Below are 24,742 nucleotides of genomic sequence, written 5' to 3'. Positions count from 1 at the left end.
TTTGTAATGTGTTCCTTTTTTTTTTTAACACTTTAGTTCTATTGGCCTCCTTCTAGTGTACGCACCTTGACCACCAGGGGGAAGTATAATACAGACATACATGGAATAGGGTCATAACTCCTCAACAAATAAATAACGGGGTAATTCTCCAGTTACCAAAAAAAGAGCTAAAAATGAAATATGCTGCACTTGTTCTTCTTTTTTAATGTATACAAAAGCGTCTTAAAAAAAAGAGATAATTCATTGAAAAACTTGATTCCAGAAAATTGATTCATGTGAAACTCATACCTTTACAGATTCAATGCAGCAATTTCATAATTTTGTTTGTATAAATTTGGATAATTATAGTCTACACCTAACAAAATACCTAAATTCACCATAGAGTAATTAGTAATATTACATATTAGAACTGTATTTTTTTTAACTTAAAGCAACTCTCAGTTTATGTTGATTATGGCGGCGCCATATGGACAAAAGCGGTAATGTTATGCCTGAAGGAAGACCACATTTCCCATGAGGACAAGCGCATTATGGCGTTTTTGAGCTCACGCCAGTCAAATTGATTTCCGTCTTTGTACCGAATGGGGAAAGGGGGAAGTGACGTATGCCACAAAGCAGTCAGCACATTTGTAGTTTTTTGTGTGGCAGTGCTCCTACCATCCTCCTCAAAGTTGTTTAGTGCCAGTAAAAATGATACAGACCCCCTCAGGCCATGGCAAAGGTACCATTCAACTAGTTTTAAGTCGATGTTTCATCACAAGAGTTATGCAAATATGTTATTAAGGTTGAAAAGTTCATTAGTGCTACTTTAAGTATTTGTACTTGAATTATAGATTGTGAGAACTGTTATCAACTGTAAATATGATATAATCAAAATTCCCACTTTATTAGTCCTGCCTGAAGTGACAGTTACTGTGATCGAATTGCTTTTGGAATGCACGAACACTACACAACACAAATCCTATGAAATGTGCATGTGTACAAAAAAAATATTTCTATGGCTTAAAAAAAACTTTCAAGCACTGTTTGCAATTCTTTTCTGAGATGCCATCAGCAACGTCATTCTTGCACAAAAACATTCGGCTGGAATCACGTGGAAAGCTATGCAACGTTTGTTACATAAACAGGCTCGTTTTGCAGCTGCTTGAGCATTTATCGCGTCCAATTTTTCCATTTCAAGACTTATGTGACCACATAACCCCCAAAAAAAGAAAGAAAGGCTCCATACACCTTTTTCAATATTATTATTTTTTTGTGTCTTGTTGGAAAGCAACACACAGCAATTGATGACAATGAAGCTGAAATGATTGGTTCAGGCTGACAAGGTGGTTCAACTGCTCTATTATCCATCCATCCATTTTCTTAACCGCTTGTCCTCACAAGGGTCGCTGGAGCCTATCCCAACTGGCTTCGGGCAGTCGGCGGGGTACACCCTGAACTGGTTGCCGGCCAATCGCAGGGCACACAGAGACGAACAACCATCCACACTCACAATCATACCTCTGGACAATTTGGAGTGTTCAATTAACCTGCCATGCATGTCTTTGGAATGTGGGAGGAAACCGGAGCACCCGGAGAAAACCCACGCAAGCACGGGGAGAACATGCAAACTCCACCCTGTAAGGCCGAAGCCCGGACTCGATCTCACGTCCTCTGCACTGGGAGGCGGACGTGCTAACCAGGCACCCACCGTCCCGCCTGCTGCTCTATTAGTAATACTTTAATATATATATATATTAATATATATATATATATATATATATATATATATATATATATATATATATATCTATATATATATATTCAAATATATCTGTAAGTATATTCATTATTGTATATAGTATATGCATGTGTATAATATATATATATATATATGGGTTTTTTTCTATGTAACTGCTAGGTAAAATTTGTGGAACACAGATGATTTTGCATCAGCCAATGAATTTGTCCGACAAGCTCATTCATATTCATTACATTTTCAGTAAAATCACTGCTCTGTATTAAATATAAAAGTGAGGAGAAAAGAGCTTGATGCGGTGAGCCACTGATGCCCACTGAAACCCGGAGCAGCCTTGCTGTCGGCACCAACTTTTTCACGTGGCGTTCTGCTACCATCCAGACACGGCTTGTTTCTCCACATTTTTGTCTGATGAAGAACTTGAAATGTCCTCATGCGGTCAAAGTCACCGGATGGGCCCGGGTGGGCCCTTCCCGGCCCTTCCCTTCCTCACAGAATGTTGACCACAGCAAAAAAAAAAATTGTAAGAGAGGAAACTATTTGCCACGGTGGGTGTTAAAGGAGAGAGGCAGACACATTTGCAGAGTCCAGTCGGTGACCTCTAGTGGGTTGGACTTGTTGATGCAGCGATGACCATCGTCTTCCCAATCCTGCCTGGAATCATGAGTCATTGTGACATCAGAAATGGAATTCATTTGTATTCAAACTGAGGAGAAAAAGAACAGCTGTGAGATCGTTCTGTTGGTCACATTAAAGAGAAATCTCCTCCCTCCTCAAAAAAAAAAACTAAACAGCACACCACTGAACAAAAATGTACGAAAAAGTGGATACAGTACAAGTCCTCCATTGCGTGGGCTATACACTTTTTTTTAAACAATACAAACACATTTAAAAACATATTGAGAGAGAGCAAGAGAAGGATCAGTATGTAACATAGTTTGTACAATATTATTATGCGACTGCAGTAAACAGCTCCCGTTTCCCCCCCCAAACTAACAAACTTATCTTCTCACAATATAACTCAATAATCATGTCCAAAGATGTATATTATAAAATTAACCCATAGCCATTGCTGTATGTAGACGTAAAAAAACAGGATTAGCATTCAATAATCTTAAGCAAAACCAAGTCTGAGCTTGAACTAGGCCTACTTCCTGTTTTCACTTTTCTACTTTCAAATTTACTGTGCCAAACTATATAGTGTTTCGCCATCTAGTGGCCAACAGTGGAATACCACCCAAAATAAACAATAGCGGCAGTCACGAAACCAGAGTCCGAAATGGATGTGGGTTAACTGCACGCAGATTAAGCATACTTTCTGCCATTTAATTGTTCTGCCTGTCACTATACATCACTGGCATAAATAGGTGAACATCGATACTTTATGTGTTGCGAATCACTTTTCAGTCAACAGTCATCCCTCACTATATGGTGATTCGCCATTTGCAGTCTCACTGTATTGCAGATTTTAAATCAATTTTATAAATCGCAGATTTTTCGCTATTTTACGATAGCATACCATTTCTCACCAAACAGTTGATATCTAAAAAAATTATTGCTAGCCTGCAAGCTAACATCTATTCAACAGTGTGGTAAAAAGAAAAGTCAATTCATGAGCCATTATAAAAGCTCTTGAGAGTGAGGCATTGAGATACACATTAAAATTGTGTAGTGACCACGCTTGTATCTCAAAACACTCGCATTTCAAATGAGTAGAAATCATTTAATCTGTTAGAGCCCCCACAAAAACACAAACTTTATTTTTTCTTTTTCATACTAAACATTGTATAATTTGAACATGATTAATTAAAGTGGTTTGTTTAGGTACCGCCGTTTAGCTTTTGGGACATTTTTGTGAGGTGGTGTGCTTTGGGATTTTTTTTTTTCTCGTGTAAACTATGTGCTTGGACTCAATAAAAGCCAGGAAAGGCCGGTCAACATTGGCGAGCGTAAATGAACAGAAAGCCGTCAAGCTTATGACGGTAAATGTTGTGAAAGCTCTCTGCATGTGGACTGACATAACAAAAGGAACATTTCTGAAAAATTCTGTGGGTTGGGACCTGCGCCTGGTCTGGAGTATACCTGCGGAAAAGGATCAGCGGGTGCCAAAACGTCAGGCAGGACACGTGTTTTCGGGACCGCTCTCGTCTGCGTCCGGCCCTCGTGTTCAACGCCGTCCGTTAGTTGCGTGTGTTTGCGCTGAGTCACAAGTCTCAAATCAATTTTGGCTACTTGGCACCACCCGGGAAACCACAAAGTGACCAAGTGGAATATTGGGAGGCCTTAACCGTTTTGGGTGCACGGAATGTACTTTTCAGAGTCAACAAGGTGCTGGAATGTTGCGCGCAAAAGGTCGACGGGCACCACAACAGCAAATACACACCCACACAAACTAACAGAGTATTTATTTTCCACTCCAAAGGCACACATTGGCAGCTGTTGATTTTGCTGTTCTCCCTTTCTCTGTTTGTCCCCGCTCAAAGCACGCTCGTACTTACCAGTAGGTGTTGCTGCTGTTGCCTTTTGTGATTCCTTCTATAACAAATCTGTCGGCACAAAAAGATATACGGACCACCCGTTGTTGTGCTTTATTTATTTTTGGTTCTTTCAGCCCCTTCTCAAAACACATACTAGCTAGCAGCAATTTCTTCTAATTGTCTTTTATTTTCGTTGTTTTTGCTTTTCTTTTTTGCCTCCTGAAAGTGAGCAGCTGCTGTTGTTGTCCATTTTGTTCTGTCTTTTTCTTTTCTTGCTTGTTCTCTCTACTGGTTCCTTCCCAACCATGTCCAACACATACTACAACCAGTGGACTAGGGTAACCAAATTTCCTGTTTTTCCCAGACATGTCCACTTTTTCCACATCCTGTTCAGGCGTGCGTTTATTTTTGTTATTGTCGTATAAATTCATGAAAATTACAGTTTTTTATTGTGGGACACCTTGTTTTTACCGCGACTGGTAGACCATGGACTGCTCCCAAGTCAATTGCGAAGGGTGTCGGGGGGGGGGGGGGCTGATGTGCGGGTTTTGTTTGTGTGTGTGTGTGTGTATGTTATTTATGTTATATATATATATATTTTTTTTAAAGTAGTTTGTATTTTTTTTAAAGAAAAAAGGCCAGATTTTTACGTACCTCATTTCCTGAGCATTCAGTTAAGGTGCTGAGTTGTGTTGGCGGCCCAGAATTTTAGCTCACTGGTAGTGCTCTGCGCTCACAAACAGGAGACTTGGTTGCGGCGTGTGTTGGATCACCTAATTCTTAAAAAAAGAAAAAGTTGATCACACAAGGTTGCTTGCTTGAAAAATAATATATAATGTTATTGAAAATAATAATAATTATACATTTAATTTGTAATGCACTTTACATTTCAAAGACATCTCAAAGTGCTACAGTTGAGAGTTAAAATCTAATTACTGTAAAATATAGCAGTGTTTAAAAACAATAGTTAAAAAAAGACAATCAAATATAGTGGAGTTAATAAAAAAAATATATATATAATAATGTTGGCCTTTTTATTTAAAGGAGATCTTGGTGCAAGAATGGTTGGTCTTAGAACATTACTTTATTACTTATTCATTTGCCAAGTAAAGCTCCAAAAGAGAATTATGTTTTTTGTTTTATTTTTTCCCCATATAGAGGTGGCAAATACCTTCAAATAGTTCTAAGGTATGGCATCATTGAGGAAACTTTGACTATCACTTAGCTCATTCACTCCCAGCCATTTTCACTGAAGCAACCCCCTTCGCTCCTGGATTTTTTTACTGGATTTTGACAGATTTTGCAAGGCCCACAGAATATTGTGTTCTATTACTATAAAAAGATGGAACCTACCAAAGGAAATATTAGAGTCTCTTCTTGCTTCAGGAAAAAAAAGTAGATTTCTATCTGTTTCCGTTTTGCAGCAATTACCATTAGAATATAGCTAAGTTTCATCATTAATCACATATCTGTTTCGAACTGTGGGTAAATGAGCTTGTTTGCAACATGGCCCTGGTTGATCTCTTCTATTCTGCTGCCATCTGCTGGCCCTTTTTGTAATTACTACCATTGCTTTACCCGTTCTCTGCAGTTCAGAGGCTGCATCAAACCATAAAAAATATATATATATATAAATATGTCTTTGGGACAATTTAAATATTTAAAATAGAACGCATTTATATGTTTTGGGGAGCAAATGAGTTAAGTATCTCGAGGCCGGACCAAGTGTCCTCTTTTTTGCAAATACATATATTATAATGATGGTGAAACAGGTTTTCTACAAAACAAAAGTGCTGTCAAAGTTTTCCTACAACCGCATGCTCTACAATATGCTGTTTGACCTCTTTTAGAGCCAACCTGAAAGTGTGACATGAGCACAACAACTGTTGACATTTGTTGAGAGATGGTTAACAAAGTGTTGACATTTACGTTTCAATGTGTGCAGTTGCTGTCATTCATGGAGGTGGCCAGGGAAGTATTTTCAACAATGCACCACTGGCTCCCCACCTGGAGCGCATCTGACCATCACACACGCACACACGTACTCTTAATGCCTCTCACTCAGTCCGTCTGCTTTTATTTATAAGTGGCGTCATGACCGCCCACCCAGAGAATCTTGTTATTTTCACTTTTATTATTACTTTAGACTTGACTGCATTTGTGAACATTGTACACGTTGTGGACATTCAAGCGACGACATCATCCTGACATGGATGCTGTGGGTGGTCGAGCCCATGTTTGACATGAACACATTTGTTTTTCTTTCTTTCTTTTTTTGGGGGGGTTGACCTTTAAGTGTTGACTTGGACATATTCATACACTTTTTTTTGCCATATGACCTACTTTCCTAAATTTCTCTTTGCTCTCTAATGATCATTTATTCTATTAGTTCTGATTAAATATTATTCTAATTTTCAATTTTTTATTAACGCTTTTCAAAACTGATTGTCTTGACAAATTTTTTTTTGACATGACATAATCAATTGTACCTAATGAAGTGTATGGCGAGTTTATATTAGTTTAAAAAAATGTGCTTGTTTGATGGATTTCAAAATTCTCCCCCATCAGGCCATCTCTTCTTCTTCTCTTTTGGCCTAACACTGTCAGAAGGTTTGGCCTACATTTGACATTTTACAAATTGGAATATTTTTCTATAAGATTGTAGTCAGTTATCCCAACATAGCTACCACTATCTGAATGCTAACATACAAGGGGAAATTCCATATGCACACGGGCTAACAATTAGCATCTATGTGGCTGTATTGCTACTTTTAAGCAGTGGAGCAACACTAGTCAAAAGATAATATAACAATGTTCATAGGTATATATTCTTTATCCTCGGCAAAGAACGACTAATACTACTGCTGTACTAAGAAGTCGAGAGGAGCTGAGTCTCCAGTATACTTGTCTTATACTGCCCCCAGGTGGTCAGGGTGCACACACCAGAATGTGTCACACATTTGAAGGAGTTTAATTCTTTTAAATTGCATTAAATGATTTTTATAAAGTATAATTTTATTATAAAATGCAATTTTTCTCAGACAGAAATCACCTTTTGCCTCACCCAAGACTCCCATCTGGCTGTTTCCTGAAGACAAGATGATGGCGGCCGCCTGCAGCCTCATCGTGGAAAGCAGATGGAGGAAACGGATCCAATCTCATTTACGTCTGCCTCACTTCAGGAATGGAATAGTGGAAAAGTGTGTGACTGGCTGGTGTAAAAATATCCGCGTAGTGATGAATCTCCCGCCAATTAGACTGCAATCGTCACCGTACCCGTGTCTCCCCTCATTTCATAAGCTGGAACATCACACAGCTGGAAAGAGAGGGAGGGGTCTCGGCTGGAAGTGGAAAGAGGCGGCGGGGAGGAGGAATGTCAAACATTTGCGATGACGCTCCACTGGCTGTTTACATGCGAGTCATCGTGGCTGCGTGACATCAGAGTGCAGACTTTATAAATGTCAGCAGCAGGCCAGACGGACGCAGCCCGGAGGCAGACGCGGACCCGAGACAGACGCAGACTTTCGCCCTCATGGACCGACCGCTGTGTGACTGTGTGACAACCTCGGCCCTGCTGCTGCTCATCGTGACCTCGCAGGTGAACCTCAAACACGGATGTCGCCGATGAAATGACACTTGTGTATTTGTCACAGGATGACATCATGTCTGCTTGATTCCTTATTTCATTTTCTTTTATGTTTTGATGATTTTTTTGGGGGGGGGTTAACCCTCCTGTTAGGTTAGTTTCTCAGGCACAGCAATAATGTTCCCGGGTCAATTTGACCCAGGTTATATTTGATGATAAAAACACATCCCAACAATATTAACGACTTTCATTGCAAATATTTCAAATGAACCATTTTGAACAGGTTTCTTCATGAAATACTACTATTTATAGTTTTGAAATTTTGGCCATGTTTAATGTTCCAAAGGCAAATAAATAGGTTATAGCTGATGATAAACAGTTTTCAATGCAAAAATGTTAAACTGAACCATTTTTATTATCTGTTTATACAAAGTTTTATTGCATAAAACTACTAATTGGGTCAATTTGACCCCAGCTATGTTTATTGTTCCAAACCCATTCCGATAAACATTTACAATTTAGCTGAAAATATGTCAAAGTGAAACATTTTAATTGAGAACTTTTGTAGCAAAAAACTACTAATTTGTAGTTTTGCAATGTTAAAATTGGTCAATTTAACCCAGGCTATGTTTAATGTTCCAAAACATTCCAATAATCATGTCATATTTTAATTGAAAATGTCAACGTGAACAATTTTAAATGTCTCTCGATGAGACGTTTCATCACAAAAAAATTATTTCTTACATTTTCACTCTTAAAATGGGTCAATTTGACCCAGAATTTTAAACATTGCAAACCCCCCAAAAAGTTGCTTAAAGCTTAATATGATCAAAATTAACCATTTCTTCTAGTCTGTTTATGTGTTATATGCTCAATGGTCCAAAAGCATCCAGAGAAACATAGCTATAACTCAGATGTACCTGTTTTCAGTGCAAATATGTCGAAATCAACCGTTATTTTCTGTCTGTGCCAAGTTTGATCGCGAAAAGCTAATATTTGTTCTTTAACTTAAAAGTAAGTAATTTTGACCCGCAACATAACAGAAGGGTTAAAGAAAAAGTCATTCTTAGCCAAGCCGCGATGAGATGAGATTACGTAATGTAGCTCGTCTGTAGTTTTCAGTATTTGATTTTATACTTGACCAATGTGATTCTCGCGCTGGTTCGCTGATTTAGCTAACAACAGCTAAAGCTCTTTGCAACAAGCTAACAAAAAATATTTTTGTGTTTCTGAAGCAGAAAATAATCAGAGCATAATTACTATGTAAATGAAAACAGTATAATTCCAACAAAAATAATAATTGTCATTTGTCACCACATTCTTCTTCTGTGGTGTCTGTTGGCACTTGACAAAGCGGCTTAATGGTGCATTAGCGCCATCAACTGATATTATCCTTCCACTGCAAGGAAACCTATGTTAGTTGATGATGACCGGATATTACGAAGTTTGCTGCCGCCATCTAGTGGTGGTTCAAAGTGTACTCGGAGCTCAAATTTAGTTTGACCAAATGATTGGTTTAAGACACAACTTGTATCTAAAAAAAAATTATCACAAGTCAAGACACTCGTATCTTAAGCTGTCACTGTACTGAAGTAAAGTACACATACCTAGAAAATTGACTTGAGTACAATAACAAAGTATTTGTACTTCCTTACTTCCCTCCACTGCTATAACTAATGATATTACATGTATTGTAGTATCAGTGTTGTTGTCTGCGACTCTGCAGAAGGTGAAGCTAGGAAGGCGGAGTCTGTCGTTTTCTTCCGTCTTTCTCGATGTTTTTAATCATAAGCCTTTTTGTCATCTTATTCTTGCAGGTGTTGTGTCAGCTGTGTGACAGGCCGTGCCTCTGCCCCCGACTCACCCCCCAGTGTCCCCCCGGAGTCCCCCTAGTGGCGGACGGCTGCCGGTGCTGCATGGTGTGCGCGCGGCAGCTGGGCCAGCAGTGCAACAACAAGTTCCCGTGCGACGGCCGGCGGGGGCTGACGTGCGACTACAGCGCCAGCTTCCCCGGAGGCCCCGGTGAATGCGTCGGTGAGTAGCTACTTGGGGGCAGTCTTGGCAGTACCTTTTCAGGTCGAAGGTTCAGGTCACTGGGTGGCACCCTCAAAAGCAAAATTGACACCACACGCCCACAAGTTAAATCAGGTCTGAGAAGCCTAAAAAACTGTGTTGGGAACGTTATTTGATAAAAGTAATTAGTTGTAGTTACTCATTACTTACTCAAAACGTAACTGAGTTAGTAATTTAATTACTTCATAATTAACGGCAAAATAACAATTTTCACTACTAAAAAATCATGTCGAGTAATTAATAAATTTATTTATTTATTTGCTGTTTTCAAAAGACATCAGAAATTAATAGATCGAAAGGTGAATGCCTCCATCATTTTTAACATCCTGTCACGATAAAAAAATAAATAAAATAAAAAATAGCAAGGAGCATATGTTAGCACAATCAGTGGCTAAAGTTATAAAAAAAAAAAGGGGGAAGCCAGAATCGCTGATGCACTTTCAGCCATTTATTGAAAAGAACGAGTCGCAAAACGCACACTTCAGATGTGGGAAAATTGCCAATTTGAGCTGGAGATAAGAAATTAAGTTTTGAGCAATTGTCCTGCAAGGTGCCACTGCACTCAAATGCAGTTCTTTTTTTGTAATAAAAACATGATGAGGCAATTTTAGATTTGGCTGATTTCACATAAAGGCCAGGACGCTTGATGGCACACTCTAGTACTGTTTGGATTTGCAGATTTTCACGACAGTAATTCCCCGCCTCTATCTTGCATTTCACGCATCACCCTCGTTCGCTAATTAATTTTTTTCCCTGTACACTTAATCCTCAATTTTTGTATACTGTTGCTCTTCCTACTATTAATTTTGGTTGTAATTCCACAGTCGACCAATAGATGGTGACAGTGGCCCACTATTTTATTTGATACTGTGTAAAGTTTGACTAAAAAAGAAGAATGAAAACAGGAAGTAGTTCAGCTCAGCCTTGTTTTTTGTCAGATCGTTGAAATCCACAATCCTTTTCAATCCTGCTTTTCACACCCACAGAAAGTGTAGGTTCATTTTATAATGTACATCTGGTCATGATTAGTCATGTATTTTGTGGGATTATACATTTGTTAATTTGGAGGAAAAACGGGAGTTACTTTATAAAATAAGATGTTGATTTCATTAAATGAAGGAAATGTGAACAAAGATCAGTTATTTTTAGTAAATAAAAACTTTTAATCAATTGCGCCTTTTAGCTGAGGATGATCTGACCTGCGAAGTCAACGGCATCAGCTACCACGATGGCCAATCCTTTCAACCCTCGTGCGACGTCCACTGCCACTGCAGAGGTGGCGGCGTCAGCTGCGTGCCCGCTTGTCCCCTCAATTCCCGCCTGCCCACCGCCGACTGTCCTCACCCGCAATTCGTCCGTCTGCCGGGGAAGTGCTGCAAGGAGTGGCTGTGCGAAAACCTGGACAACTCTGTGCTTCAAGACGCCATCTCGGGTAAACGCGTTACACTCAACAACGGTCTTTGCTGAAAAATCTTCCAGCACGTCACTCAAAATATCACAGAAAATATATACACTACATGACAGAACACGTCATGGCATATGGTCATCATAGAGGAATTTTTGAATGGCACGTGTCCCTATACCTGACATATCTATGATGGGGAGTGCCGGGATGTATTTAAGGGAATATTTTTGGGCTAACACCTCCATCAGGTAGCTACTGTACACGCACCGGCTACAGCTAACCCAAACGCTTTGCTGATAGCTGGCTAATGCCCTGTTAGCAACAAACGAAAGGGAGATTTCAAACTTGGATGCTGGACCTGAGAAATAAACTAGCTTAGCACTAGCTAGAATGAGGCTAGTCGTAACGGAGATGGATTTAAAAATCTAAAATCCTATTGTACACATTTTTAAAAATTTGCTATAGGCCAAAACTCTTTCCAGAGCCCCCCCCCCAAAAAAAATTGTGAGTAAACTGAGACAAGATCATCACTATTTCTGTTGACTTTTTGCTCAGTGTTGGTTCTTTTGATTTTTCAAACATGAAATCAAGACTTTGGTGCAATACAGACTGGAAAACACTGCAATAGTGGACACTGTTAAAAGGAACCCCGACTGTAATGACAAGTTAGCCTGTTAGCCGCCATTGTTATTTACGTCGCTATGCATTCCGTGTTTAGTGACGTAGAACGGCGGCAGGCTGAGCAATGTGAAACTTTTATAAAGAAAGCAAGGTAAGCCTCCGTAGCGTTCCTAAAGAAACAACATGCCATCGGGAGAGTCACCCTCCACTGAATGGACTTTGGCTTGTTTTCTTCTCCAACGGATGCAGTCACATTGGCGGATGGCTTGCGCTCACTTTAATGCAGTCAGACACTGTTTGGAGTTTCTAATGTTTTTGTTAGCGACTTCATTTCCGCTCCCTCTCTCCCGCTCTCACTTGCCGAAGAATAACATCCACTCGTGTTGAATTTCTTCACAGCTGCTTGTTGCTATTAAAAGAAGTGTTTGTACCTTCCTCCCCAAGGAAATATGGCTTGTCTTGAATTCAAAACTAGCAGACATGACCAGTCACCATGTGGAGGAGTAATCACGCAAACACCAGGCAGGACGTGGATAATATTTGGAGAGAAAATGACATCATTATGCAGCATGGGAAATATGCTCGGAATGAATTAGCGTCAACTTTCACAGAGTACCTTCTTCATGTGCCGGAAAATAAGCTCATTTCTTTTCCATGCGCACTCTCACATAACTAGTCAAAGTCTCCCACCTGTTTGTTTAATAGAAAGTTTTGGTTCAATGCCACAAGAATGTGGAGTTAGGCAACATTTTGGCTGTTTTGATTTGAACTGTCGCCATATCTGGGTGTTTCCCAAACTTTGTCCAGACAAGACTCATGATCTTGCCTCCATTACTTACAAATTGGCTCAGTCTGTTTAGTTGTTTTAGTTGTGGGAATGGCAACATGTGTGTCATGTGCAACTATAAATGACATCCTTTTTTTCCCCCAGTATTCTGCCATCTAGTGGACAAGCATTTCATTGCTGCACATGTCACATACGTCACTGGAATAAATAAACAAAAATACACAAGTCGGGTCGCTCGTATCTCAAAGCACCAGTGTCTGCGGACGCTACTTGGCAGATTTCCATCTATTGTGGGGGTGGGGGGTTCCGGAACATAACCCCCGCAATGGTCAAATTTCCACCGTCAATTCACTTCCCTTGTATTTTGGTGTCTGTGTTTTTCTGTCAGCCATGAGTGCAAACACTCGGCAGCTGGCGGCCCCGCTGCCGTCCGCTTCGGTCTGCGTGGAACGGAGCACCCAGTGGAGCGCGTGTTCCCAGAGCTGCGGGGACGGCATCTCCACGCGCGTGTCCAACCGCAATCCGGCCTGCAAGCTGCAAGTGGAGACTCGACTTTGCAAAGTTCGACCCTGCCACGCGCAACTCGCCGTGCCAAGTCGACCCACGGTGAGTCTTCCAGTTGGGGCTGAAACAGAAGCCAGGTTTTTAACCAGGATTTAAAAGCATTTACACTTGCTGCTGACTTCACTTTTGATGACAGCTTATTCCATTTACTTGCATCATAACAGCTAATTGCTGCGTCACCATGTTTCTTTGAACTCTGAGCTCCACTAATCGACCCGACTCTGCAGACCTCAGAACCCTGCTAAGTTTATATTTATATGTGGCGTGCTTGTGTGCTGTTTCACCAGCTAGGGCAGCAAAGCCAGTGCACGGCCAGCTACGCGTCACCCGGGCCCGTCCGGCTGCTCCATCACGGCTGCAGCAGCACGCGCGTCTTCCGGCCGCGATACTGCGGCACTTGCGCCGACTCCCACTGCTGCACGCCCTTCCACACCTCCACTGCCGACGTGATCTTCCGCTGCCCCAACGGCAGGCCGCGGCGGCGAGCCGTCATGGTGATCCACTCGTGCGTCTGCCACAACAACTGCCCCTACTCGCCATTCACCAACCCGGCTCTTCGGGGATACAGGCCCTGACTGGTCCCCATGGTAACATGGCACACCACACTCCAAGCTGCTAGGCTGAATTTGGAAATCGGATTTGCGACGGCCACCATGCATCTGTCGGGAATGAAGTCTTGAAAGAGACAATGACTTTTTTTGTATATACTGTATATAAATAAATAAAAACATATTTCTTTCTGCACTGATCTCATTTCATTGTATGCACTGCAAACTCAAAACGGGTGCTCAACAAGTGGTCAATGAATTGGCCAATACAATCTCCCAAAAAAAAAAAAAAGAACAAGCCATACTTTATGTAGACATTTTTAAGCCCAAAACTATATAATAAGTGCCAATGTACGGATCATGAGCAATGTACCTTCCAGAGATGGGAGTTCAAGAACTTCTGAAAGACTCAACTTACAAAGTCAATGACTTGGAAAGTAATATTGTTTACATTTAAAAAAAAATATTTTTAATGTGTGTATTTCTTTTCTTTTTTTTTCCGAGTGTGTCATGTGCACCGTAACTCAGCCACCAGTAGGCTGCGCTGTGACATGAGGGCTGAGGCTGCCTGTTAGCAAGTGTCACGTAGGACGCGCCAAAGATGAAAACATATGGATTAAAGGATGATCTTTTGGTGAAACCAGGAAAAGACAATAGCAACTCGTAACGTTTTCAACTCAAGGATAAGGAAACAGAACATCTACATCGTTTAACTTCATCGGTCAGTCGCAGGTAAGCTAGCTGTATGAACTCTTAAAATCTAAGCTAACTATGCTGGACAGTTTAGCTTACAAACACAAACTAAAGTTCAAATCAGTTGTGCATTCAAGTGAGAAGACATTAAAGTGATATTTTTGACATAACGGAGACTGTTATCTTGAGTAGTTACTTTTGAAAAAGGATTGCAGTTATAGCATAGGAATGTTAACATAGACTCCACTTAAAGTAGTGATTTTAGAAGTCAGCCTATCCGCCATATTTAATGTGGCAGGGCCGCCCTTAAAACTAAAGCATGTCAACACGACAGAACTTCATAAAGCGACAAGTTCACAAGGTATATACCTCTAATTCGCCCATTTACTCACGCGAATACATTTAGGAAGCTGATTGGCAACAAAATAACATAATTTAGTAGTTTCTAAATCTGATGATTACAGTACACGTTTACTCATAAAATGTCAATATTTTTTTGTTACAGTAACATTGTTAGATACATTTGTAGTTGTAAACGCTAAAGAAAACGTTAGTTAAAAACAAAGCATTCTTCAATATAGTAACTTCATACCCTTAAGTTGTTTAATTTTTAGAGATGTAAATGTACTTTTTGTAAATTCATTAATTGCTAATTGCTTGTGTCTGTTTCAAAGTAATAAGCACACATTTTATTCAAATAACATTCAGACTTTATTTTTGTTATACATCCTTTTTTTTTTCAGTGGGGCCCAAAAAATTCATTCTTTCATTTTGCATTGGAGTTGATACGTTTGTTGTACATGTTCCCCCGACAGATGCTTGCTGTTTACTGTGTTTTGAACATTTTAAGATGTTGCACTTCTTCTATTCTTCTTCAAATTGTCAACAATCTTTGTCATTTTTGCTTGTTTGTGGGGAATATTTTATTTGTAGTATGCATTTCTAATAATAATGATTTTAATGTACTCCATATTTGACAGCACATTAATCATTTTATATTTATATTTTATAGCAGAATGAGTCAGAGTGAAATAAAAGGCAAGTGATCCCCATAAAGAGAATTATGAACATAAGATGACGTCATATTCATCATTTAGTCATTTGTTGTCTCTAGTCTTAAAAAGACTCTTGACTCATTTTTTTTTATCCCAAATGTATTGTTGTTATCCCCGATTTCTTGCCAAAGTGTCTGACCTTCAGACTAATAAACAGATTTCACAAAAGGATTTGAAAATCAAATCAAAACTAAAAACCACAATTTTATTTTTATGTTTGTAGGACCAACCTTGAAAAAGGTAAAACATTAACTTTTTTTTGTCACCTCCCCCGTTCGACTCTTAACCTTGTCTTTCTCAACTTCCAAATTACACGTCAGATCAATCCTGATTCCTGACACACTTACACAAATGACTTCTCTAGCATTATTAAAACCACTCGGGCTGCAAAATATATCGGAAAAAAATCAGCATCGCAGTAAAGGCCTGTGAACTAACTGCATATTGCAGAACTGTGCAATACATTTCAAATGGAATCATATCCTTTTTTATCTGACTTTGACCAATCAGATTCCACCTTGGGATTTTTTTGTAAAAAGCGTTAGGCTTGTGAATCTACTCTCTCTTGGATTTAAATGTGGAATTCTTGGCCCTCACTAGGTGCTTACAAAGACATCTACAGGAAAGCCACAGTGATGCAACCATTACAACACAGAAAAGCGCAAGGACTGCGATCACATCCAGACAGTGATAGGCGTACCATGGCAACTTGTAGGACTGTGTGCGCAGATGTGCCGCACCTCTGTGCCTCATGACGTACTCTATCCAGAAGACGGCAGTGTCGATGGGTTTCATGGGTTTGTCGCGATTAAGTTGGGAAAGTTTGATCATGTTCTGCTTGTAAGGCTTCTGTGGATCGAGAATATTCCTCAGGGAAGCGGTGAAAGATTCCACTTCGAGCGCCGCTACGTCCACCATCTCGGCGCCTCCGCGGGCCTTCATCCGCAAAATGTTGTCGTGCTGGTCAAAGATGAGCGGAATTCCCAAAATCGGAACGCTGTGGTAGATGGCCTCGTATAGGCCATTAGTACCACCGTGAGTTACAAAGACTTTGGTCTTGGGATGACCCAGTAAGTCGTTCTGAGGCAACCAGTCCACCAGCAGGGTGTTGTTCCCCAGAGTGGCGGGTCTCTTCCCGATATGCCTCCACACGACCTTCTGAGGCAGCCTGGCAAAAGCAGAGGCGATGATCTGGGATATCTCAGGGCCGAGGTCACCCAACAAAGTTCCTAAAGTCATAACCACCACGCCGTGTTCGCCAGAACTCTGCACAAAGTCCTCCAAATCTGCCGGCAAAGGCTTGGCGGGCTTCCCCTGAAACCCTCCGATGTAGACCACATTGGGCATGGTGGGACGAGGGAACTCCAAAGTGAAGTCCACCCTCATCAGCCAGATATCGGCTTCCTGCATGAGAGACATGGCGCTGACGCCACCTCCGAAATAGCGATCGCACACGGCCTCGTAAGGCGGATTGGACACGTAGTGGTACATGTAAAGCAACGCGCCATGATAGATGACGTTGTTCATTCTTTGGAAGAAGTCCATTTTGTCCGAGTAATGGGAGAACAGTTGAGGAACGTAGGAAAGAGGAGACGGCGCAATGGCAAAGTGTGCGTCTCCGTTGAAAAGCCAGCGCACATTAAAGACCATGGGGAGGTTCAGATAGTGAGCCAGCAGCACCCCACCTGGAAAGGCCGGGTCTGTCAAACACAGATCATATTCACTTTCTCTCAGCTCCTTGATTAGAGTTTGATTTTCAAATATGCTGACCACCATTTTGGCCACATCGACTTGGGACTCCCCAATTAAGCTGAAAATGTTCCTGTAAAACTCCACAAAAGCCCACAGCGAGCCTCTGTGCCGCCAGATCTCGATGGACCTCTGCAGGAAAGAGCTCATGTAGTTCTGGCTCTCGATGTTCTGGGACTGCTCCAGCAAGATGGTGATGGAGGTGTAGTGGGGCGACTTCTCAGATACGTACCAGCTGGTGGAGGTTCGCAGCACTGTGATTTCGTGGCCTTGAGAGTGAAGCGCCTCCACCAGAATTTTCATGTTGAGCCAGTGGCTCCCATCAAAGGGGTAGACGAGAATTTTCCCACCCCAACAAGTGGCGCAACACAGCAGGAGGAGTGCCAGGTGGGGATAGGGTGCCATTGCTAAAGGGGACACACACACAAACACATTTAGTAATAATCATACATGGTTTCCTCGCTTTTAAGTTCTCCAGTATTGTCTTCGGCGACCACACGCTACCCACTTACACAAGGAAAGACTTGCTAAGCCTTAAGGAGTCTACTCGAGACCTATTTCTCCAACTTTCACAAGCTCAAAAAGTTCTCCAAGATGTAGACGCTCTGTCGTGCATGGCGGGGACGTAAACGATTACACGGAGGAAACGTGTCAGCCAACTGGTGAAGTTACGCCGGTGGGGGTTTTCGAAACTCCGCTTCAAGCGATTCATCGTGGATGTTGTCTGGCCAATGGATGACCTGGACTGAAATGGACCAACAAAGGTTTTTCACATTCTGCAGCTCTGAAACTGAAACTTCCGCGCTGCAACCGCCCGTTCCTACACAGTTGTAAAGTTGGTCACGTTTTGTTAAAAGAGGTTGGACACAGTCTTATTTAAACAGTCTTTTGCTAACCTCACCGCTAACCAGTGACGTGCAGGGAGCTCTAGGTTTGGGTAGGCAGGCAGTCGCAAATTGAGACGCACACGCCAATTACAAATGTGTGTGTCGGCAGGCGAGTGCACAACGTATCCTAGGGTGACCATATTTTCGTTTCCATAAAAGGAGGACACTCAGCCTAACCTCGAGATACTTGATACTCAGATACAAAATGCCATACATTCAAACAATTTTAACATATGCCTCCTCTCTATGGGTAGAAAATAAAACAAAAATACATTACTCTCTTTTGAAGTCTTACATTTTTTGCTCCGCAATCTTTCTTTTTAAATGTATTTTTTACTTCGAGCGGGGTTCGTACCGGTCGCCTCTGATGCGGCAGCTTAACACTTGCCACCAGGCTTGGGGAGTAACGGAATACATGTACCGCCGTTACGTAATCAGATTGCAAAAAAAAAAAAAGTAACTGTATTACAGTTACAGGAAAAAACATGTAATCAGATTACAGGTACATTTATTAAAAATGGGGATTACTTCAAGAGATTACAATTTCTACGATGAGAAAGGGAGAGAGAGAGATAGAGAGAGAGAGATGAGGGAGGGTTTGAGGGAGGGAGAGAGAGAAGGACAGAGCGAGAGAGAGAGACCGTTGCTACATGTCGGGAAGGTGGGAACGAAAGAACGAACTGACTCGTCGTGTCCTCCACACGCGGGCAGTTTGAAAAAGCTTCACGGACGGGAGGAAGAAATGGCGACCGGTATTCACTGGAACTTACTCGGAGCGAAAGTTTGAGCCGGGAGTCCAGCGGCGTGCTACGCGCTGTAGCTTCTTGCTAGCTAGCCCGCTAGACTACAACCATAATGTGAGTTACACCTTCCAAACAAATCTTCCTCCCACCAATTCACTATTTAAACATCACACACAACATATACACGGCAAAATTTATGACTGGGATAAAAGTTCTATCTAACTGTGAGGTGTGGTTACTTTCAGTGACAGTTCGAAAACAGCATATCGCCATCAAGCGATCAATCAATCGCCTACATGCTTTTTAATTACACAAGGATTTTTGCTATTTGTCGGCTGCCCGGGTCCCTATCACCCGCAAATAGCAGGGGCACATTGTATAGAATATATATTGTGGTGATATTTATTTTTATTTTGTCTTCATGAGCATACTCAATATTGGAGTAATCCAAAAGTAATCCAGTTACATTACTTTAACATTATGGTACTTGGATTACGTTACTAACTACATTTTTTAGCAGGTAACTTGTAACAGTAATGGATTTAATTTGAAAAGTAACCCTCCCAACTCTGCTTGCCACTCAGCCAAAGTTCTGGGCCACCGTCAGCCAGTGCGCGGTCTGCCAGTCACAGTAAACGTTGCAGTGCACTCCGCCTCCCAATTGCCGCACAAATAAAAAACGGACACTTTCAAACCTGCCCGGAAAGAAAGTAATAAAGTGAATATATTCCTGTAAAAGAGTCTAATTCCTCACAAAATCAAGCTAGCAATAGCAATAGCAATGATGCCAAACACCATGTAAAGTGAAACAGCCAGTTAGTTGTTAATCGAAGCACATCCACAAAGCCAATCTTTCCTTTTGCACCTTTCTTAGTGAAAAGTACGAATAATTATTTGTCCCTTACTTTGCTGACGATCCGGTAGCTAAGGCATTGGTCTCCCATCCTTCAAAAGATGACGTATTTTCTCAAAAGGAAGGCGTGAAAATAGTTTTATTTTCTCCAGAGTGGCGTCAACTTACCGCTTTGCTGTGCACTAAGTGTGTTTTGAACTCACGAATGCAGTTCGCAAAGGAATAATACAGCGACGGGAAAAGGCTGCGTAGCGATCTGCCTATTTTGCGTAAAGGACTTTTCTACTGGGAAACTGACTACGCATGCGCAAACACACATCGCTATGTGGACGGGGCTGGGAAAAGCACAGTAGCGGTGTGCCTTCAGGAGGATCATTTTTGCAGCATTTTTGCCTGCAGGCCAGACGGAGTAATGAGTCATTTTTAATTGAGGTATGAAAATCACCATATGTTGTCACTTTTAAACCTATAGATAGTGTAGGCTTTCTGAAATGAAATAATTCATATAAATAGAAAAAGCGCTTTCAACTTTCATTTTCAGCCGGGGGTAGGCAGTGCCTACCTTGCCTGTCCTGACCGCACGTCACTACCGCTAACCATAGGTTGGCATGTCAATGAATATTGAGCGGCCATCATTCGACAATCGTCAGCAGTCGGGTATTTCAAGCCGAGCCGTATTGTAATCAGCAATCCGTCATTTGTCATTGCTTAGCAAAGTGAATGTCCGTCACTCTTTCTGTCATTCGAAGTGGGGACATCCGTCAATGCTCAACCATCCGTCAATCCGTCAGCAAAATAAGTATGCTCCAATCAGGGTTTTATGCTTGCCGATACCGATACGATCATCTGTGAGTAAGATCGGCCGATAACGATTCCCATCACATTATCTGTATAAAACAATTCAATTTATTTATGGTGAGTTAGTTCCATTGACTATTGTCAACAAACAAAAAATCAATAACCATATAAACACCGTCATTTTAGACGAAAACAATATCTACTTATTTATTCAACTACGAAACCCTTGCTGGCACAATGCATCAACTATTCAGTCCCCCAAAAAAACAACTGAAAAGCTTAAATTTACCAGCTTTTAGTAACACAATCTTTAACATATTGAAATCATCAGCAGTCAACTATGCCACATAAACATTGCATGATTCACAATATAATAAGATATATAGATGAAATAAACTATTCAGTAAGTCCCGAAATTGACACGAATTTGGCTTAGTCTCTTGGGCATAGACTAACCATATTGTGGATTTATCAATGGGGGGGCGCACAATTGTCCCCAGAGACGTAGTTTAGAATAGATAATCCTGCTGTATAGCATTTCACCATAATCCAAAACTGGTTCAACTCAACGTTTCCTGCACAATATGGAGATATTTGTTTTCTTCTGGTATAAATATCCTTTTTCCCCCCATAATGTTCTGAGGAAACATTTGCGGATAAAAATATGTTCAAGATGTTTATCTGGATGAGGCGGGTTTCTAATCAAAAACACAGATGTGAGTGCAAGATACCCCAGTCTGTGGATATATACTTCTTGACAATTATTCATTAAATAATAATTCATTACAAAATTCCTTAAAAGCAGTTCGTTTTGGAAAAGGGTTAGGTTTTAATCCGATCTCTTAATTTACATCCAGAGCTGCATATTTAGACAAACCGTGACAATCAGGCATTGTTGAGAAACGAGCGGTAAAGGTCTATTTTGTCATATCTTTCGCGCTCAACCCAATAAAATCACAAAGGTTGTCAAACCAACTGTTGCAGATGATGGAAATCGCGCCGCTTACACTTTGACAATGCAGCACATTCTCACCTCAGGTCTTGTCAGCCGCTCCAAGAGAGAAGACTCCCGCGTTTGTCCTTGTCATGAAGCGCTTTTGCTGAGGTTGTGTTCCAAGAGGAAGTCAATGTGCAACTGCAACAATCTCCTGCTTGTTTTTCCAAATCCCTCTCTCTGATTTTTCCTGCACACTTTCCTCTCTACCAAAACAACATCTGGAAATCATTGTCATAAAGCAACATCTGAACACAGTAAAACGCCTTCCCCCAAAAATGATTGCACTGACATCTTTGGAGTCAACGTATGAAATTCAATTGGTCAACATTTGACTTGTCAGTTTGTGCGGAATGCAAAGCCAAACCGAGTATTTTCTTTATTTTTAATGCTCAAAAAAAGCAAAGAAGTTCTATTTTTCCAAAGCACCAATCACAAATCTATTGTTCAGTATTTTTTTACCAATATCATCAAAAATATCGTCACCGTAAATGTCTTTGAAATAGCGTGATATCATTTTTAGGCCATATCACCCACCCATACTTCCATATTAACAAACAGACTCATCTCCAACCTCAACCACCACTTTTAATCAACTCAGCCATTTCTTGAACTGAAATGGACTTTTGACTCCTTTCAATCGGTTTTACGAAGTCATCGCAGTACAGAATCAGCCCTTTTTGGGTGCTAAATGACATTAGGTTGAACACTGACTCGGGAAAAGTGTCAGTTCTCATCTTATTGGCTCACAGTGCAGAATTTGATCCAGTAGGCTGTTGAAAGGGTTGGAAGCTTGGGTAAGGTTCAACTTGCAGAAAAATAAGTTCTTTTGTGACCTTTGGAAGTTTTTAATCTGATCGTATGGCTTTGAGATATGGTATCCCACAAGAATCCGTCCTTGGACCCTTTATGTTCAGCCTGTATCTGCTACCTTTGGGTCCAATTCTGCAGAACTGTAAGGTTAATTCTCATCGCTATTTAGATGACACACATTTATATCCAGCAATGTTCCCCAGTTCAGTGACAATGCGATGACGTTCATGAATGGACTCAGATATACAGTAAAAAGATGAACCCAAAATAGATTGGCCTTTATTTCAGTTTTAACCTTAATTGAAATCCCACACTTTTCAACAATGAGGTAGCAAGAAAAACAAAAGAATATTAGAAAGGTCAAGTTTGTTAGATTTTTTTTTTCCTTAACTTTAATATTTTTGTACTTTGAGTCTTATCTTTTATGTGTTTATTATTATTATTATTTGAGTGTATAAAGTTATATGTCTTTTATGTTAATAATTTTTCATAATTTTTATTGGGGGGGTTTAAAATATATTTTAGCAACAGCCATTTGTTTTCCTGTGTTTCCTTGGATGGAGCCCTGTGCTCCGGGAACTGTGGTGGGCCGTGACTGTGGTCCCGCCTCTTGGGCCTCCAGTTGCCGCGCTGTACTTTTTATTTGTTTTTGTGTGTGTTTAAAGTCCTTAGGTGGGGTGTAAATGTGAAGCCGGTTGTGTTACATTATGTATGAAAATAACGTGAGAGACTTTAATTTTTGTCAACATTAGAATGACATGGAGTGTATTAACTCTTTGACTGCCAGACGTTTTCAGAAAAGGGATGCTGTGGGTGCCAGCCGATTTAAGCATTTTGACTGATCTTTCAAGGTCCACAGAAAATGTTGTGTTTTGACTATGGAAACACACATACTACCAAACGAAAGATTGAACTCTCATCTTTCATCAGAAAAAAAAAGTTTGTTTATGCCTTATTCCGTTTTTCAGTAATCAACAATAGAAAATAGGTTAGTTTCACCAAATGCTCTGTTTTGGACCAAAATACGGAGAAATCAAGCTTTTAGTGAAACGATATTATTTCATGCACTCTAGTGAATTTGACACCTTTTTTTGTCCATGAATGATGCCACAAACATCTAAACAGTGCTTTACTTCTGTAAAACACTACCACCAAGAATGAAAAAGTGTTTTTTGATAGCAAAATACATTTATTTACATTCAACAGTGTAACAATTTGACACAAAAATTTGGCAAACTATTTACAAATGTGTGCAACTGTGGTACTAGTTACAATTGTGTGAATGTTTCAACGACAACAGATTAGTTTCACTGCGATTGCCCCTTCGCGTGCAGATGCTACACTTTCTTGCCGGCCTTTTTTTCCGGGGAATAGCAAGTATATACTGCAGTGTGTGTTGCCATCAAGTCTACTATCAGGATGATGCTACGGTTACGTTACGGTGGTGTTACGTCTGGCTTCCTCATGTCCTTCAGTTCCTATACCGGGTGGTAAGAGATGTTCTGATCCATCTTATCCACTCCATTCATGGTGGCATCGTAGTCCAGAACCAGTGTCTTCTCCGTGATCAGACTGTACCCGCTCCTCCGATGAATATGCATTGGACTCGGGGTACTCTTCATCGTCCGATTAAACGTCCGCCTGTGCAGAAGTGCTCGGTTGTGCTCCGCGTTTTCCGGCGTTAGCATCGCTAGCCGGTGAGGCTTTATGACGTGGTCATAGCTGCCGCGTCAACGCTTTCAACTTCGCCGTCAACCTCGGAGTCACCATCATCATCATCGTCGTCAACAATGTGCTCTTTAGCATTGGTCGATGCTTTTCGTCTTTGGAAAAAATGCTCAAGCGTGAGCTGCTTGCAACCGGTCGCCATTTTTGCTTCATCAGCCATTCTCCCCTCAACACTCTAGCTCCGCCTCACGTCTTCTACTGACGCCTACCCAATCTTGTCCAAAGAGAGTCATCGCTGCCATCTAGGGGCCAAAAATAGTCATTACACTAACTAGATCTGCTTGATACTTTCAGCACAGCACAGGCTTTCCTCCACCCGTTTCCAAAAAAAAACATAGTGAACGTCTTTTAACGTCTTTGGCACCCCTCCGTAGGATTTTACTAAATGTTATTTAACGTTTTTGGCAGTAAAAGAGTTAAAAGTGATCCCCATAAGAGAATTACTAACAGAAAATGACATCATGTTAACTCATTTACTGCCAATGACGGCTATAAACGTCAAAAATTGATTTCAACTATTTCTATTAGTTTAAAAAAAATCCACTTTTGTTAACAAGAATATAAAAACCTAGAATTTTTTTATTTCACATTTAGAACAGATATGAAATTTGTGATTAATCGTGAGTTAAC

General features: G+C 40.8%; 2 protein-coding genes, 1 long non-coding RNA gene and 1 pseudogene across 7 annotated transcripts in view; 2 read left to right on the top strand and 2 right to left on the bottom strand.

Moving 5' to 3' along the window:
• Positions 1–13,995, top strand: part of ccn5 (cellular communication network factor 5) — a 29,571-nt gene extending 15,576 nt beyond the window's left edge. For 2 of the 3 annotated variants that reach the window (XM_086069026.1, XM_086069028.1), the window contains exons 3-7: positions 7,257–7,813; positions 9,619–9,835; positions 11,058–11,306; positions 13,076–13,293; positions 13,539–13,995. In XM_086069026.1, the coding sequence (XP_085925152.1) occupies positions 7,748–7,813; positions 9,619–9,835; positions 11,058–11,306; positions 13,076–13,293; positions 13,539–13,826 (1,038 nt within the window). In that variant the 5' untranslated portion in view covers positions 7,257–7,747 and the 3' untranslated portion in view covers positions 13,827–13,995. The remainder of the gene's footprint in view (positions 1–7,256; positions 7,814–9,618; positions 9,836–11,057; positions 11,307–13,075; positions 13,294–13,538) is intronic. The other variant, XM_086069027.1, reaches the window with a different exon arrangement.
• LOC147179699 (uncharacterized) lies at positions 1,857–7,516 on the bottom strand. 2 transcript variants are annotated; one of them, XR_015094102.1, is made up of 3 exons: positions 7,268–7,516; positions 4,870–4,994; positions 1,857–2,444 (listed from the first exon to the last, which is right to left on the bottom strand). It is a non-coding gene; the product is annotated as an uncharacterized LOC147179699 (long non-coding RNA). The 2 variants fall into 2 exon arrangements; XR_015094101.1 differs by having other exon boundaries at positions 1,857–2,392.
• Positions 13,996–14,361: 366 nt separating the features above from the next.
• The window catches only part of pfkfb1 (6-phosphofructo-2-kinase/fructose-2,6-biphosphatase 1), a 34,658-nt gene continuing 24,277 nt past the window's right edge, over positions 14,362–24,742 (top strand). Inside the window, exon 1 of the mRNA XM_086069057.1 lies at positions 14,362–14,531. The gene's annotated coding sequence lies outside the window, so the exon portion shown is untranslated. The remainder of the gene's footprint in view (positions 14,532–24,742) is intronic.
• On the bottom strand, positions 15,196–21,766 carry LOC147179697 (UDP-glucuronosyltransferase 2B20 pseudogene; annotated as a pseudogene). Its single transcript, XR_015094166.1, has 2 exons — positions 21,611–21,766; positions 15,196–17,703 (listed from the first exon to the last, which is right to left on the bottom strand). The product of XR_015094166.1 is annotated as a UDP-glucuronosyltransferase 2B20 pseudogene (transcript).

This window comes from Leptonotus elevatus, chromosome 2, assembly GCF_054856555.1.
Source record: "Leptonotus elevatus isolate MCC_2025b chromosome 2, RoL_Lele_1.0, whole genome shotgun sequence".
Classification (NCBI taxonomy): Eukaryota; Metazoa; Chordata; class Actinopteri; order Syngnathiformes; family Syngnathidae; genus Leptonotus; species Leptonotus elevatus.
Note: the sequence above shows the minus strand (reverse complement) of the source record. Positions and strands in the feature narration are given on the sequence as shown.